Source organism: Gekko japonicus, unplaced genomic scaffold (genome assembly GCF_001447785.1).
Source record: "Gekko japonicus isolate JY-2015 unplaced genomic scaffold, Gekko_japonicus_V1.1 scaffold4990, whole genome shotgun sequence".
Taxonomy (NCBI): Eukaryota; Metazoa; Chordata; class Lepidosauria; order Squamata; family Gekkonidae; genus Gekko; species Gekko japonicus.
Window position 1 is genome coordinate 35,100 of NW_015177165.1, and position 17,516 is coordinate 52,615.

The window sequence follows — 17,516 nt, forward strand, 5'->3', positions numbered from 1 at the left end:
TAGAAATGTAAGGTCAAGATGGGTAGCTGTGTTAGTCAAAAGAGCAAGAGTCCAGTAGCACCTTAAAGACTAACAAAATCCTGTCACAAATTTTGTTCGTCTTTAAGGTGCTACTAGACTCTTGCTCTTTTCTACTGCTAGAAATGTAAAGAAATGTCCTAACTCATGAGCGTACCTTTGTAGTAAATTGCTCTTTAGTTATATCCCTAATCAAAACAAAGATATCTTCTGGGAGGGTCTGATAAGGGCCCCAGAACCCCTTACATAAATATGACTTCCAAGAAACAAATGAGTTAAATTCAAGTCAAATTCAAGGAAATCCCTTTTTTATTCCTACAGTCAAACAGTTTCTAGGATTTCCTCGCAGCATGTATTTTCTGATGCGCAATAAGATTTGAACGTAACCTGAAGTTTTTCCCACACTCCAAGCATTCGTATGGCTTCTCGCCCGTGTGAATCCTCAGGTGTCCAGTAAGGAGTGTGCTGACACCAAAGGTTTTACCACACTCGGGGCATTTATATGGTTTCTCTCCAGTGTGAACTCTCTGGTGCCGACTGAGCTGCTGGCTCACAGTGAAGCTTTTCCCACACTCCAGGCATTTATAGGGCTTTTCTCCCGTGTGAACGCGCTGATGAGTAATGATCTGTGAGCTGCTGCAGAACCGTTTGCCGCAGTCCAGGCACTGGTATGGTTTCTCCCCTGTGTGGGATATCTCATGCCTAATCAGGTCTGAGCTCACGCTGAAGCTTTTCCCACAATCTGAACACTTAAACGGTTTATCACCCGTGTGGATTCTCTGGTGGTTTTTAAGGTGAGAGCTCTGGCGGAACGCTTGTCCGCATTCTGTGCATTTGTACGGTTTTTCCCCAGAGTGGGTTCTCTTGTGTTTAATGAGCTGCGAACTGACGCTAAAACTTTTCCCACACTCATGGCATGGGTATGGTTTTTCCCCATTGTGGGTCCTTTCGTGTGAAATCAAATTGGACCGCAAGGTGAAGGATTTCCCGCAGGCCGAGCACTCGTACGGTTTCTCTCCAGTGTGGATTCTTTGGTGCGCGATCAGGCCGGTGCTCCGGCTGAAGCTTTTCCCACACACGCTGCAAGTCCTCTGTTTCTTGCCTTTCAGAGGTATCTGTTGGCCTCCAAGTTCACGGAGGTCTAGCAAGATTTCATTTGCGTTGCCACCACTGTCTTCTGGGTGACTTCCCAGCTTTGCCTCTGAATAAACGGGAGAATCTGTTATCTCGGGCAGAAGTCGTAAAGATCTTTCCTTCCCATGAGACTCCACAGGCAAAGGGCTTCTCAGCAGGGGCCTGCCCTCCTCTTCTTCCTCCCCACTCAGGCATCTTATGTCTAGAGGACCAAAAAGAGAGAAAGATTTCTGATATGAATTATTGCCAGCACTGGGAAGAAAAGGAACCGCAGGAGGAGGAAGTGAGTAGCCATTTTTCCTCCTTAAAGAATATACAATGTTTTAAACAAAAATTATACATGAGGTGGGGAAAGTGGATAGAGAGAACTTCTTCCTGTCCCATACTGTTAGAACTCTGGCGCCGCACGGCATCGATGGGCAGCAGATTAGGGATAGAACAAAGAATGTCTGTCTTCATACAACACGTGATTTGTGGGACTCACTTTCACAGGCTGCAGTGATAATCACACTGTGGTACCCCCCTACTATGTAGGGGTGTGAAAGTTGAAGAAAGTTGAAGGTCAGACAGGTGCTGTGGCTCAGTGGAAGAGTCTCTGCTTGGCATGCAAAAGGCCCCAGGTTCAATCCCCGGCATCTCCAGTTAAAAGGATCAGTGTAGAAGGTGACATGAAAGACCCCTGACCCTGGAGAGCCACTGCCAGTCTGTGCAGACAAGATTGACCTGGATGGACCCAGGGTCTGATTCAATATAAGGCAGCGCCGTGTGTTCATGCAAACAGAAGGTCCCAGGTTCAATTCCCGGTATCTCCAGTTGAAAGGGACCAAGCAGTAGGTGATTTGAAAGACCTTTCTCTGCCGACAGGAAGAAAGCTGCAATGAAATGAGACGTTAAAGAGTTTTATGGATACCATGGACTGTCAAAAAGGAGTGGATTCTAAATCAAATCAAATTATCCCTGGAAACTAAAATAACTAAAGTGAGGCTATCATACTTTGGGCACATCGTGAGAAGACAAGAGTCACTGGAAAAGACAACCATCCTAGGAAGAGTTGAAGGCAGCAGGAAAAGTGGAAAACCCACCAAGAGATGTATTGACTCAATCAAGGAAGCCACAAAGGCCCTCAGTTTGCAAGCCCTGAGCAAGGCTGTTAAGGATAGGACATTAACTCAGAAGGTCGCCATAAGTCAGAAGCGACTTCAGGGCACATAACACACACCTATACAGTGATGGGGGGGGGCTGCGGTGGCTCAGGTGGTTAAGACGCTGAACTGCAGACCGGAAGGTCGGTAGTTCGGCAGTTCGAGACCCGAGTGCTGCATGACGGAGTGAGCTTCCACCTCTGGCCCCAGCTCCTGCCAACCTAGCAGTTTGAAAGCGATAAATTGCAAGTAGATAAATAGGCACCACTTTGGTGGGAAGGTAACAGCGTTCCGTGCGCCTCGGCGTCTAGTCATGCCGGCCCCATGAACACAGAGACATCCTTGGACAGCGCTGGCTCTTCAGCTTGGAATCAGAGACGAGCACCGCATCCCTAGAGTCGGATTCGACTGGCTTTCGAGCAAGGGAAACCTTTACCTTTACCTATACAGTGATGGTCAGTCCCACAGCTGACTTTAAGTGGATTAGATAAATTCAGCAGTGAAGAGGTCTATTACCTATGAAAGTTAAGTGGAACACCCAAGTACAGAGGCAGTATATCTCCTGAGGACCAAATCCTGGGGTGGGGGCTGCAACAGAAAACTGATTCCTTCCGCCTGGTTTGAGGGTTTCCTGGAATAGTCCTCCTGCCGCTGTTCTTCTGTAAGTTTTTAAGAGATTTTTGAAGCTACAAGAATCTGGGAGCAGGATATACTAGGAGCAGAGGGGAAAGGGCTTCTGGTTCTGATCAATGATGGCCTCCCCCCAACCCTAGACAGTCTTAGCAGAAAAGCCCCTTTATCCAGCTGCCTTGGAAACCCAAAAAACAAGATCTTTCAGGAAGACCGATGAAAGTATCAGTGAACACTTTGCATCTCAAAACAGGGTTTTAGCTTTTGGGTTCTCCAGAACGTTTCACCAGTCTGGTTGTTAATGGGACTGGGAGGAGAGAAAATAAGTTGTCTCAGGGCACGGAAGCAAAGCCCGTCCTCAGATTCGGAACCTTTGGCCATTAATCAAAAAAAAACCCCAAACCATTTCCTGGAATAGTCCTCCTGCCGCTGTTCCTCTGTAAGCTTTTAAAAGATTTCTGAAGCTACAGGAATCTGGGAGCAGGATATACTAGGGGCAGAGGGGAAAGGGCTCCTGGTTCTGATCAATGATGGCCTTCCCCCCCCCCCCAACCCTAGCAAGCCTTAGCAGAATAGCCAGAACAGCTTTTACATTGCAGCTGTCCTGCTTTTAAACTCTCCCAGCGAATGTAGCCACACCTACTGTACAAATACCAACCAATAAGGTTGCATACATAAGGACCAATTACGGACGTTCCCGCTCAGGGAGCTTGCTGATAGTGATTGGTTAGGTGCTTCCTGGGCTAGCAATGTGATTGGATGTATTTGGATCCTAGCCCAGGACGAAGCTTAACATGGCATTACAATTAGCTGTTTCACATACCGTTATGCATTCAATGGCAGCTATTGAATACATTACACTGTCAATCTCAGCCCTTGAATCTCAAGAGCCAGAGGGAGGGAAAGGTCTGGGAGTCACCTGCAAGCACCTTTGACATTCTGGCACGGCATGATGGGCGCAGCCACAAAATGGCTGCTGCCATGGGAGGTGGAGCCAGTACAGTCAATCAAATCTCCAATGGCCAATCAGAAGCTGTCATGATCTGTGCAGGACTGGGAGCAAGGCCCAGTGTGGCCTGGTCCCAGGAGAGACCAGCATGGCAGTAGAAAGCAGACAGCCTACAATCCCCATAATGCTTAGAGGGGGTTATAGCCAATCAGAGTGCAGAAATTCTGTGAGGAGATTCTGTCCTAAGCTGTTAACTGTGGAAAACGGGGTTCTTCCGTCTCTCTCTGCGGCCTGGTCTCACTGAGGGGACAGGCTGGTCTGGGGGAGGGAAAGATCCCTCACTGGGACAGAGTGAGAACAAGTGCAGCGTTGTTGTTGTTCAGTCGCACAGTCGAGTCCGACTCTTCGCGACCCCATGGACCAGGTCCCACCAGGCCCTCCTGTCTTCCGCCGTCCTCTGAAGTTTGCTCAACTTCATGTTCGTTGCATCTATGACACTGTCTAACCATCTCATCCTTTGCCGTCCCCGTCTTCTGCAGCGTAGCCTGGTATAAAAGGCAGGCTGTGCGCCCGGAAGTAGTAGCCAGTTAGGAGTAATATTCTGTTTATTTTGCCTTTTAAACACTGTTATACCTTTTTAAAGCACCTTGCCTTATTTGCCTTGCCCCAGTATTGTTCTTAATAAACCATTGTTAAGTTTCTCTGCCTTGGTCATCATGCTTATGTTTGTTGGCTACAAAGGGGCAATTTGAAGGGGCTTGGGAAGGTACCCTGGGCCTTCTCTAGGGACCGAAGTCCAGGGTGGTGGCGGCAGAAGGTGGAGACCCCCTGGGGTCATGACAGGCTGTTATAAGAATAAAATGTGGGAGGAGCTACTGTCCATATATACTGCCCCATGGTCCCTGGAGAAAGGGCAGAATAAAACTCTAAAATACAGAAAGATACATAAGCACATAAAAAATGGCCATTTAAGGGAGCGTGACGACGCCAAGGAGTATGGCAGTCGCTTAATCTGTGAGCTCCGTCTCTCCCCTCTCTTAATGCACTACCTGCATCGGGAGAAAGCAGGGCGGCCACCTGAAATGACCAAGAGGACCGCTTATCACAGAGACTGGAGACACACAGGAGGGCAGATGGTTCAGGACTGTGTAGGATACAGGGAGGGCTGAGATTATGCTGTTATTCAACTGGACGCCAAATTTGTTATTTGATTTAGTTTGGTGTCGTGGTTAAGAGCAGCGGACCCTGATCGGGAGAACTTGGTTTGACTCCCCACTCCTCCACATAAAAGCCAGCTGAGTGACCACGGGTCAGTCACAGCTCTCTCGGAGCTCTCTCAGTCCCACCTACCTTACAGGGTGCGTGTCATGGGGAGAGGAAGAGAAGGAGACTGTAAGCCACCCTGACTCACGAAAGCTCGTCCTGGAATAAATTTTGTTAGCCTTTAAGGTGCCGCTAAAAAAAAAGATGCTCTCTTACCTGTCCTTCGGGTCTCTTGGCTTCTTCTCGCCTGAACAGGAACTCCTCGGCCAGGGTCACCGCCCGGGAGCAGGTCTCTGGTTCGTGTTCCCTCACCCAGCTCTGGATCTCTGTCGGCAGGATGGCCAGGAACTGCTCCAGAATCAAGAGCTCCAGGATCCGCTCCTTGGTGTGCCTCTCTGGCTTCAGCCACCGATGGCAGAGGTACCACAGCTGGCTGCATGCCTCACGGGGCCCCTCGGCTTCCTGGTAGAGGAACTGCCGGAAGTTCTGCCGCTGGGTCTCCCTGACGGCCGCATCTTTCCCTGCAGCCTCCTCGTTCTCACTCTCGTAAGCTGCCCTGGTATCCAAGCAGCCGTAGTCTTCCTCACCTACTCCAGCAAGGCCTAGAGGGGGGTGGCTTGCTCCATCTCTTATGGGACAGCAGCTTCGACTGTCTCCCCCTTTGAGTGAGGGCAGGCAAGTCTGGGTATCGTTCCGCAAAACAGGCTTTGGCCTTTCCCGTCCTGAATCAGGCGACTGCACCACTATTGGAAACTCTTGCTGTGTAGGGTCTTTGCCTTCAACCACATCCTCTGGGTTTCTTCCAAGCCCCTTGTCCACTTTTGACTGCAATCTGTCCAGCAATCTTGAAGGATCTCCTGGCTCTGCCTTTGGTTCTATTGACACTTGGACCTGGGGACCTACCGGTGTCATTTCCCTCTGCTCCTTTTCCTCTCTTTTGTAATGCAAGAACATCACCGGCTCTTTCCACATCAGCTTTTAATTTACCCTTGCAAGTTCCTGCCACAGAAGGGACATTTGATCTTGCGAGACTTTCTGGAGGGCAATCGACCAAGCCAAAGGTCTCAAATCCCGCAGTGGTAAGAGCGGATGCACGATAGCTAGGGGTGCAAAATATGAAGACGTTAATGATCCATTTACCATTTTACTTCCTTCTTAATTACTGCTTTCACAACCAGAGTCATAAATGGCAAACCCTCATCCCACAAAGGTGAAGGTAAAGGTTCCCTTGTGCGAAAGCCAGTCAAGTCCGACGGTAGGGTTGCGGTGCTTATCTCCATTTCAAAGCCGAAGAGCCAGCGCTGTCCGAGGATGTTTCCGTGGTCATGTGGCCGGCATGACTAAACAACAAGGCGCACGGAACGCTGTTACCTTCCCACCGAAGTGGTACCTATTTATCTACTTGCAATTTCTTGCTTTCGAACTGCTAGGTTGGCAGGAGCTGGAACTAGAGATGGGAGCTCACTCCATCATGCGGCACCCGGGTCTCGAACTGCTGAACTACTGACCTTCCACAGCCTGCAGTTCAGCGTCTTAACCACTTGAGCCACCGCAACTCCACATCCCACAAAAGGAGAGCCTAAAGGTTACTACAGAAGTGACTTTGTAACCTAACAACAGCTGCCAGAAATTTCATCGCACACAGAAGTCGTTTGTTTATCTCTGAGTAACCAGCATGATTTCACTTCTGAAGAGACAAAGTCCTGATTAAATAATGGGGAGATCAATTCAGATCTTAGATCTGAAAATTTGGGGCAGTCAAAACAAAATATGATCCACAGAATCAATTTTGTTGCTGCCACAAATAATGACAGAATCTATCTGAATATGGAATTCCAATGACATCACTGCTGATGGTATGGCATTCAGGGGCGCAAACAAAAATGCCCTACTATACTTTTACCATTTTATGTTATGCTGTGAAGATCAAAAGTCCTCAGCAGGAGAGGGCGGGTGGACAGATCTCCTTGTATTGATACAGTAGACAAGAGTCCAGTAGCACCTTAAAGGCTAACAAAATCTGTGGCAGGGCTTTCGTGAGTCACTGCTCACTTCTTCAGGTACAGTAGGATCACAGAATCATAGGGTTGGAAGGGATCTCCAGAGTCATCTAGTCCAACCCCCTGCACAATGCAGGAAATTCACAAATACCTCCTCCCCCACACACCCCAGTGACCTCTGCTCCATGCCCAGAAGATGACAAAAAGCCCCCAGGATCCCCAGCCAAACTGGCCTGGAGAAAAATTGCTTCCTGAACCCAAAGTGGCGATCAGCATTTACCAGGATGTGTAAGAAAGGACCACAATTGAACCCCTCCTGCCCTCCCTCTCATGATCTGTCTAAGTTCACAGGATCAGCATTGCAGTCAGATGGCCATCCAGCCTCTGCTTTAAAACCTCCAAAGAAAGGAGAGCCCGCCACCTCCCAAGGAAGCCTGTTCCACTGAGGAACTGCTCTAACTGTCAGGAAGTTTTTCCCAATGTTTAGCCGGAAGCTCTTTTGACATTGATGCAGGCGAGCGGACAGAGGCCGGCTCAAAGGAAGACCAGCGATGTCATTGCCCTGCTGTGACAGTGGTTGATTCCCACACTTTCAGAGAATTTATTTGTTCAGAGGAAACATCAATCACCCTAGGAGGAAGTGGCCTGAAGTCAGGCACAGGGACAAACCCATCTGAGGCTTCTAGTAGGCCAGAAAGCAGATCCTATCTTGTTATCTGACATGGGATGGCCTTCCGCCCACCACACACAGTGTGACCTTGAAGATGGGAGTTCGCAAAAAAGGGGTGTATAATGCCTGCAATCAGGGCTCTTTTTGTAGAAAAAGCCCAGCAGGAACTCATTAGCATAATAGGCCACACCCAACAGCAGAAACTCATTAGCATATTAGGCCGCACCCCCATGTTACCAGAAGTGTGGTCATCCAGCCACACCCACCTTTTGCTTCTTATTCTGTTTACCTTGTTTGTTGTCAAAACCCAGGGCTTTTTTTGTAGCAGGAACTCCTTTGCATGTTAGGCCACACACCCCTAATTCTAGCCAATCCTAATGAGTTCCTGCTGTTGGGTGTGGCCTATTATGCTAATGTGTTCCTGCTGGGTGTGGCCAACTTGGGAGCCAGCCGGAACTCCGTTCCTGTGCGTTCCTGCCCCAAAATAGCCCTGCCTGCAACCACTTCTCAGAGGTTCGACAGTGAGCTTGCTAACCTTCAAACAATACAATGAGGGATAAATTCCACAGCTCTTTTTGAAAACGGAATTTACATCCCTAGTAATGGCAGCTTCTTGCTGGGAGGAAAGATGCAAAGAGATCCGACACACTCCTAGAGAGGTGCAGGTGGGGTAGCCATGTTGGTCCAAAGCAGTAGGACAAAGTTTGAGTCCAGCAGCACCTTTAAGACCAGCAAAGATTAATTCTGTGTATAAGCTTTTATGTGAAGAAGCGTGCGTGCACGCAAAAGCTTACACCTGGAAATTTTGTTGGTCTTAAAAGGTGCCACTGGACTCAAACCTTGTTCTACTCCTAGAGAGGAGGAGGAGGACTTTGGATTTATACCCCGCCCTTCACTACCCAAAGGAGTCTCAGAGCGGCTTACAAACTCCTTTCCCTTCCCCTCCCCACAACAGACACCCTTTGAGGTAGGTGGGGCTGAGAGAGCTCTGACACAAACAGCTCTTTTTCAAGGACAGCTGTGCCAGAGCTTGTGACTGACCCAAGGTCACATCAGCAGGTGCAAGTGGAGGAGTGGGGAATCAAACCCGGTTCTCCCAGATTAGAGTTCGCACACTTAACCACTACACCAAACTGGCTCTCACCAGAGAGCCCTCACCAGCCAGTTTGGTGTGGGGGTTAGAGTGTTGGACTGGGATGCAGGAGAGCCAGGTTCAAACTCCCACGCTGGAAAGCTTGCTAGGTAATCTTGGGTCAGGCACGCACTCTCCACCTAACCTACCCCACAGAGTTGTTGTGAGGATATGGAGAACCACATAAGCAGCTTGGGGGGTCCCTGCGGGGGGAGAAAGGTGTCGTATAAGTGAAGTAAATAAATAACTACTTGGCTGGCTGGCACCCATTCTCCTAGAGTCCAACTCTAAGCAGAATTACACACTGAATTCAATGGAATTAGAAGGGTGAAATGTTGTTTAGGATTGCACTGCTATGCTTTTAGGCACCAAGGTTTGGATCTGGTATGTATTTGCTACCCAGTGGGTGCGTTCAGACGGGGCCTTTCTGCCGGCATAAACGCGATCACACTTACCTCCATTTTGCGGATCCCATCATTGTATCCCCGGTCACACGCTGCGGGCGTCGGCGTGTTTTTTTAAAAAAACACAGTTTGAGCATGTGCATAGGCAGCCATTCACAGATTACATTTAAACTTTAAAGGTAAGGACTTACCTTTAAAGTTTAAAGCCCAAACTGGCCTCCCTTAAGTCCCGGACTCCTCTGGATAGTTAAAGTAAGGGCTGCCCAAGCGCATATCGCTCAATTTAAAAAAATGGTGGGGGGGAAACGGAAGCCTCAGGCTTCCGACGGAAATGGCTAGGCACCGGTGGAGAGCGATCAGACAGCGAGGTACAGCGTTTACAACCGTTGCACTCAGGATACCACCACTTGGGAGCTAGTGGCAGAGTGCAACGGTGTAAAGGGCTTTGCACCGGTTAGGGACAGAAGGCAGATGTTCCCCGTCTGAACACCGATTGCAACCGGCACCTATACCGATGTAAAGCCCCCATCTGAACGCACCCAGTTTGTATCAATTAATAAGCCTGGTTGCTGCTGGCCTTGTATGGAACTTTTCATTTACCCGACCCCAGTTTTAAAGTTGTATGCCAACGAGGGGGATCTCTGATAGATCAGACCACTGTTCCACGTAGGGCAGCATCCAGTTGCCAACAGGTGCCCAGCTGCAACTGAGTGGACTGAAAATCTGGGTATTAGTATTTAGGGGGATTGCCCGATCGGTCTGCATACCTGTTGTATAAACTTGGTTACGTATTTCATATTATTATATACTTCCTCCATATAACTCTGCCCTCTGAAAGATAAATAACAGGTGCCCACCACCAATGTTCCCTCTAAGCTGTGGAGTCTTCTGGGCAAAAATTCTACTTTGTGAGCTACTGGCATTAAAGTTGTGAGCGAACGATTTGGCTACTGCATAAATTAGTTTGCTCTGGAGCCATCCTTCCTGAGTGAAGACAAAAATGTGTGAGCTTGAAGCTAAAAAACTGTGAGCTAGCTCACACTAACTCAGCTTAGAGGGAACACTGCCCACCACCTGCCCCAAGAAAGCCCAGATCCCAAAGCCTCTCCCAGATACAGCCACTTAGCGATTAGCATGCAAGAGGTATGCTGCTTCTGAGCATGGACGTTCCATTCTATAGATGATCTGATCCTCTGAGAATCTGTCTCCTCTGCTTTTGATGCCATCCCAACATCCTGTATGTTTTAATGAAATAGTGAAGGGGCGAGGGGGGCCCCCATTCCTAGTGGGTTTGTGGACTTTTTGACCGGCCACAATGGAGTGCAGGATGCTGGACGAGACACATTTTTGATCTGGTCCACCGGGCCCTGCTCTGCCATTAGATGTAGAGTCAGGGTCAATGAATTACACACGGCAGCCCTATTTGCAACAGGCAGGGTTGCCAACTCCAGGTCAGGACATTCCTGGATATTTTGGGAATTGATTGTGGGGAAGACAGGGCCAGGGGACGGACCACACAGTGATAGAGGCTCTCCGAGTCCACTCTCCAAAGCTACCATTTTCTCCAGGGGAACTGATCTCTGTAAATCGGGAGACGAGATATAACCCCAGGGATCTCCAGGACACACTTGGGTTGCCGGCTTCGGGTTGGGAAATACCTGGAGATTTTGGGGAGGGAACCTGAGGAGGGCAGGGTTTGGGGAGAGGGGGGGGTCTCAATGAGGTACAATGCCACAGAGCCCCCCCCCCCTTCCAAAGCAGTCATTTTCTGCAGGGGAACTGATCTCTTGAGATCAGTTGCAATCCCAGGAGATCTCCAGCTGCCACCCCTAGCAATGGGGCAGCCCAAGAGGTCTACATTGGGGGGACAAAACCGAGAAGCACCCCCAGAGCTTGCAAGCTCTTGGATTCATGCGCCCAAACCTCCAGCTCCACGCACCGGCACTTTGACGCTGTTCCCAACTGAAACAGAGTTTCCTTTTTTGGTCAGTTTCCCTTAATTTTGAGGCCCATCTTCTCGTCTGCATTCCCTTTGCAGTCTCTTCCCCGCCCTTCCCCAGAACCCCAAGCCTTCACCTCTGTGATCTTGAGCTGCGGCTGCACTCCACTGGCCGCTATTCTCTCCTCCTCTTTGTCAGGAAAAGGAAAGGACTTCATTGTTGAACGCCCACCCGCGGTGTTTCTGGCCTGTCTAGGAATCGTACCACGTGGATTTAACCCTTTAAAAGGCTGTTGTTGTTGTTCAGTCGCACAGTCGAGTCTGACTCTTAGCGACCCCGTGGACCACATCACGCCAGGTTAAAAGGTCAGAATACAGCAAAAGTCCAGTAGCACTTTAAAGACGAACAAAATTTGTGGCAGGGGATGAGCTTTCGTCAGTCACTGCTCACTTCTGTCAGTGAGCAGTCACTCAGGAAAGCTCATGCCCAGCCCAGCCACAAATTTTGTTAGAACAAAGTCTGAGGCCAGTGGCATCTTTAAAAGCAAAAAAAAATAAATATTTAAGGTATAAGCTTTCCTGTGCACACATACTTCTTCATATAGTCCTTGTGTTAGTCTTTAAGGTGCTATTGGACTCTTGCTCTTTTCTAATGCTACAGACAGACTAACACGGCTACCCATAGGGATGCCAGCCTCCAGGCGGGACCTGGGGATCCCCCGGAATTACAGCTCATCTCCAGACTACAGAGATCAGTTCCCCTAGAGAAAACGGATGCTTTGGAGGGTAGACTCTATGGCACTGTACCCCACTGAGGTCCCTGTCCTCTCTAAGATCCATCTCCAAATCTCCAGGAGTTTCCCAACCCGGACCTGGCAACCCTGTGCCACCAGTGGCCAGTGGGGACCTGGCAACTCATAACTCCTTTAAAGGATTGTACAGCTCTTCTGTGGAGGGGGAAAAGCTGGGCGACCCTGAGAACACTTATGTCTTTGATGCCCACCTCTTCATTTGCTGGGTTGTTCAAAAAAACCCTGATTTTTGTGTTCCATACAAAGCCCACGTCATGGATTTCAGGCATAAAATGCTCACGCCTTAAGTCCGGTTCAGTTTTCTGCTTGGCTCCAGATACCTGCAGTACAAACACTTCTGCATTGTTTATTGGAGATCCCATCTCGTCGATTGTATTCATCCACAGGATATTCCGCCTTGAGTCTCCGTGGGGAAAGGGGGGCTCTAAGTACCATTTTGTTTAAGGACATAAATTTTCCCACAGAATCAATTTGACAAATGAATTAATTTGATTTATGTGTTTCAAAAACATGTTTGTTTAATACATATGCTTAATCATAAAAGATCTGTGGGTGTGTAGGATTCGTGCCATATTTAAGTATAAACATGTTTATATAATCAAATGTACTTGATAAACATGTTTTTAAAAATCTGTAGGATTCACTGCCTCCAGAGGTCATTTCGGGGGGGGATCGCAGTATTGTTTATTGGAGATCCCATCTCGTCGACTGTATTGATTCACACAGGATATTCCGCCTTGAGTCTCCATGGGAAAAGGGGGGCTATGAGTACCATTTTGTTTAAGGACATACATTTTCCCACAGAATCAATTTGACAAATGAATTAATTTGATTTATGTGTTTCAAAAACATGTTTGTTTAATACATACGCTTAATCATAAAAGATCTGTGGGTGTGTAGGATTTGGGGGTGCAGCATATGCTAATGAGTTATGCTAATGAGTTCCCCTAGCTCTTTTTCTACGAAACTACCCCTGACTGCCGCTAAACTTCTAGCACATAAGGATATAGAAACAAATCCAGTTGTGGTTTAGTTCACGCTTTGTACAGAAAGTCAACTTAAAGAGAGTATAGGGAGACAGGAACACAATTCATCAATTGCTGCTTCCATCCACATCTTTTATTTTTTTCCAGCTCAAATGGTTGTACTCAAGAATTTCTCTCCAGCACAGAACAGTGTGACTCAGTACAGTTTCAAAGTATGCCTTAACCTTTAACCAGTGTCCAACTTGGCAGGGCCATGGTTTCGAACCTGTAACAGCCACGCGACAACCATCGGCACAGTTCACAGGGAGGCTTTCCTGCATTAGAAGTCTCTAAACAAGTAATCTGATTGTCGGGATAGATTCAGGCTGTGCTGGTGTTGGACACAAATCTGACATCCAGAATCACAAAACTGAGAAACCTGTAGGAGAACATTTCAACCTCCCAGGGCACTCAATGGGGGACCGTAAAGTAGCTGTTTTACTACAAAGGAATTTCAGAAACAGACTGGAACGGGAGACTGCTGAATTACAAGTTATTACAACACTCAGGACAATGGAACCCTCAGGGCTTAACAGAGATATCGGGTTCTTCTCTCACTACATATCCTAAGTCATTCAGTCCTCACTTATACCCAGAATTGAACTGTTTTGGTCTTGGAGGGGCCACTGGACTCAAATCTAGTTCTCACGTCTGATAGTTAACTCTTGTATTTGTATGCTAATTTGCTACTATTCACAGATCTTACCAACTGTTTTAATCCAGTCTCTGCTATGCTTATCACCCAGTTACTTAATGCATCTTGACTCTAACTAGCCTTTCCTGGCAACTAACCACCCCTCACACCTACATGTAAGGCTTGAGGAAATTTGTTCCAATGTATCTGAAGAAGTGTGCATGCACATAAAAGCTTATACCCAGAATTAAAACTTTGTTGGTCTTAAAGGTGCCACTCGACTCAGACTTTGTTCTGATTGTCAGGAGAACCTGATCCACTTTTTTGTTAGTTACTTCTTCCTCTACTGCAGAACAGCTCCCTAGGTAAGCCTCCATCTACCAGTAATGGTATAGCATGAATGGCCCTTTTTGATAGAAAGGAGATGATTCAGAAAGTGTATTTATTTGCCAGGTAAACTGGCTGGTGCTCTTGACAGGGCTGCTAACAAGCCTGGAGAAAACAAAATGTCCTGTCCCTTTATGAGAGACTTAACGGGCTGTTATTTACCATGTCATGTGATTCAACTCCAGACCATGAAAAGCTTCACCTGACCATTTCCCAGACTTTAGGCCATTGTTAAAGGACAGGATGTTTTTTTTCCTGTTGGCAACTCGAGCTTTTGACTCTGATTTTACCCCAGGGGCCACTGGTTTCTAACCCCTAATCCCCATTGCTTTCTTGGTGGATTCTCTCACGTACCAGTTTGAGCCAGTTTGGTGTAGTGGTTAGGAACACAGACTCTAATCTGGGAAAACCGGGTCTGATTCTCCACTCCTCCTGCACATGCAGCTGCTGGTGTGACCTAGGGTCAGTCACAAGTTCTCTCAGAGCTGTTCTCTCAGAAGCAGTTCTCAAGAGAGCTCTCTCAGCCCCACCTACCTCACAGGGTGTCTGTTGTGGGGAGGGGAAGGGAAAGGAGATTGTAAGCCACTCTGAGACAACTTCAGGTAGTGAAGGGTGGGGTATAAATCCAATCGCTTCTTCTTCTTCTTCTTAAACATTAAAACTCTCCCACCCAGCCTTCAACCTCTCGGTTCTTCTTCATCTGATCTGGGACTTTTAAAGCACCCAGCAAAGAATATACTCATGCACATCATTTTTTCAAATTCAGTGCCAAAGTAGTTCCATTTTCCCCATGACAAATTACCAATTTCTTCATTTGAATCTTGCCTCCACCGTGACTTCACCAGCTGACCTTAGCCAAGTTGCGCTCTCCCCACCTGACCCTTGCCTCCAATATGGAAAACATAATACTGACCTACCTTACTGGTTTGTTGTAAGGATTACCAAATACCACATGACAAGCAACTCCTATTTTGTAAATACTATATAAATACATTGATTTTGTTATTCAAATTAGGGTGGCACCTTTGGCCATCAAATTTACCTGCATGTTTTTATTCATTAGGAGCTGCGGTGGCTCAAGTGGTTAAGACGCTGAACTGCAGGCTGTGGAAGGTCAGTAGTTCAGCAGTTCGAGACCCGAGTGTGCCGCATGACGGAGTGAGCTCCCGTCTCTAGTTCCAGCTCCTGCCAACCTAGCAGGTCAAAAGCAAGAAATTGCAAGTAGATAAATAGGGACCACTTCGGTGGGAAGGTAACAGCGTTCTGTGCACCTTGGTGTTTAGTCATGCCGGCCACATGACCACGGAAACGTATTCGGACAGCGCTGGCTCTTCGGCTTTGAAATGGAGATGAGCACCGCAACCCTAGAGTCGGATTCGACTGGCTTTCGAGCAAGGGAAACCTTTACCCTTTACCTTTTTATTCATTATAACCCAAATCTTCTCTCCCCAACCTGAGCGGCCCAGGCTGACCCGATGCCAGATCTGAGAATCCAAGCAGGGTCAGCTTTGGTTAGTACCACAGAAGCCCAGGGCTGCTGCACAGAGGAAAGCACTGGCTTTTGTCTTGAAAACCTTACCGGGCCAACCGCAAGTCTTGACGTTTTGATGGCACTTTCCCACCACAAAGCTTCTTGCCCCACCTCATGTTCTCTGAAGTCCACGGATTCCTAGGTTTTCCTGGCTGTGTGGATTTTCAAATGCGTGATGAGCGTGGAGCGCAGCCGAAAGCACTTCCCACATTCCGAGCATTCATACGGCTTCTCTCCCGTGTGAATCCTCAGGTGGCCGGCCAGCAGCGTGCTGACGCCAAAGGTCTTCCCGCATTCTAGGCACTGATATGGCTTCTCTCCGGTGTGGACGGCCTGGTGTCGGATCAGCTGCTGGCTGACGGTGAACCCTTTCCCACACTCCAGGCATTTGTAGGGTTTCTCCCCCGTGTGGACCCGCCGGTGAGTGATCACCTGCGAGCTGTTGCAAAACCGCTTGCCGCAGTCCGGACACTGGTAGGGCTTCTCTCCCGTGTGGGCCCTCTCGTGCCGGATGAGGTCTGAGCTAATGCTGAAGCCCTTCCCGCAGTAGGAGCACTTAAACGGCTTGACCCCTGTGTGGATCTTCTGGTGGTTCTTCAGGTGTGACCTCTGGCGGAACGTCTGCCCACACTCAGTGCACTCGTAGGGCTTCTCCCCTGAGTGGGTCCGCTCGTGCTCAATCAGCTGCGTGGTCACCGGGAAGCTCTTCCCACACTCCCGGCACTGGTAGGGCTTCTCCCCGGTGTGGGTTCTCTGGTGCACTACCAGGGTTGACTTGGAGCGGAAGCTCCTCCCACAGTGAGTGCATTTGTACGGCTTCTCTCCCGTGTGGACCCTCTCATGGGCCAAGAGGCCTGTCCTCCGGCTGAAGCTCTTCCCACACACGCTACACGTTGTTTCCAGCTTCCCTTTGGAGGTGTTCTGCTGGGTTGTGGATTCACTGAGAGCGTGGGGGGCTTCAGCACAGTCTGTCAGCTCCTTCCCCAGCTCCCTGCCTGATCTGGGAGGATTGGAAGAACTTTCCTCCTCCGTCAAATGCAGAGAGCGCCTCACTTTCCTCTCCTCATGCGTCTCCATTTGCTTTGGACTTTCCAGCGCTAGCATCTCCTTTTCAGTCGGCGGCCAATCACCTGTGAGAACAGGACAGAAAATTTCCATCGCTAATGCAAATGCATTTCCCCTCATCCTTCAAAAACACACAAACCCAGAAACTTTCAGGATGGCCTTTTTAGGTGAACGGAAGGACATAAGAGAAGCCATGTTGGATCGGGCCAGAGGCCCATCCAGTCCATCACTATTCTGTGTCACACAGTGGCCAAAATCCACTGCTTATGACCCAAGGTCACCCAGCAGGCTGCATGTGGAGGAACGGGGACTCAAACCTGGTTCTCCAGATTAGAGTCTGCCACTCTTCACCACTACACCAAACGATGCATACTGCCTCGAAATCCTTTGAGGAAGGTCATGCTTACCCGGACAGCTGGGCCCCCCACAGCCTTCATCTTTAACTTCCACGCTGAGCCGTTTCTCTGCAGCCTCAGAGGATGTCTGCTCTGCTTCAAGGGCATTCACAGGCGTCTCTGGGAAAGCCTCCTAAAAATAGGAATGGGGATCTTATTCAAAAGAGTTAGTGAGGCTCTTCTGGTTGGAGGTTGAACCAAACAACCAGTTCCTCCTGTGCCATGGATTCGGCATGTGGCCTGGCCACCCTTCCAGGCGTGCAGTAAAGGGAAGCAAAAACAAGGTACCTGCTCTAGTGCCACCCATTCCCAAGAAGGCATAACTGCAGTTTAAGAAGAGCAACTGCATAACATGTATAAACATATGAAGCTGCCTTTTGCTTTAG

At 48.6% G+C, this 17,516-nt stretch overlaps 1 protein-coding gene across 1 annotated transcript; it reads right to left on the minus strand.

Moving 5' to 3' along the window:
- Positions 1 to 317: 317 nt before the first annotated feature.
- On the minus strand, positions 318 to 17,256 carry LOC107124855 (zinc finger protein 184-like). The gene is made up of 3 exons (XM_015428356.1): positions 17,143 to 17,256; positions 15,824 to 16,800; positions 318 to 1,133 (listed from the first exon to the last, which is right to left on the minus strand). Exons 2-3 carry the CDS (start codon positions 16,772 to 16,774, stop codon positions 351 to 353), a joined length of 1,734 nt encoding a protein of 577 aa, XP_015283842.1. The 5' UTR covers positions 16,775 to 16,800; positions 17,143 to 17,256; the 3' UTR covers positions 318 to 350.
- Between the last annotated feature and the right edge of the window lie 260 nt (positions 17,257 to 17,516).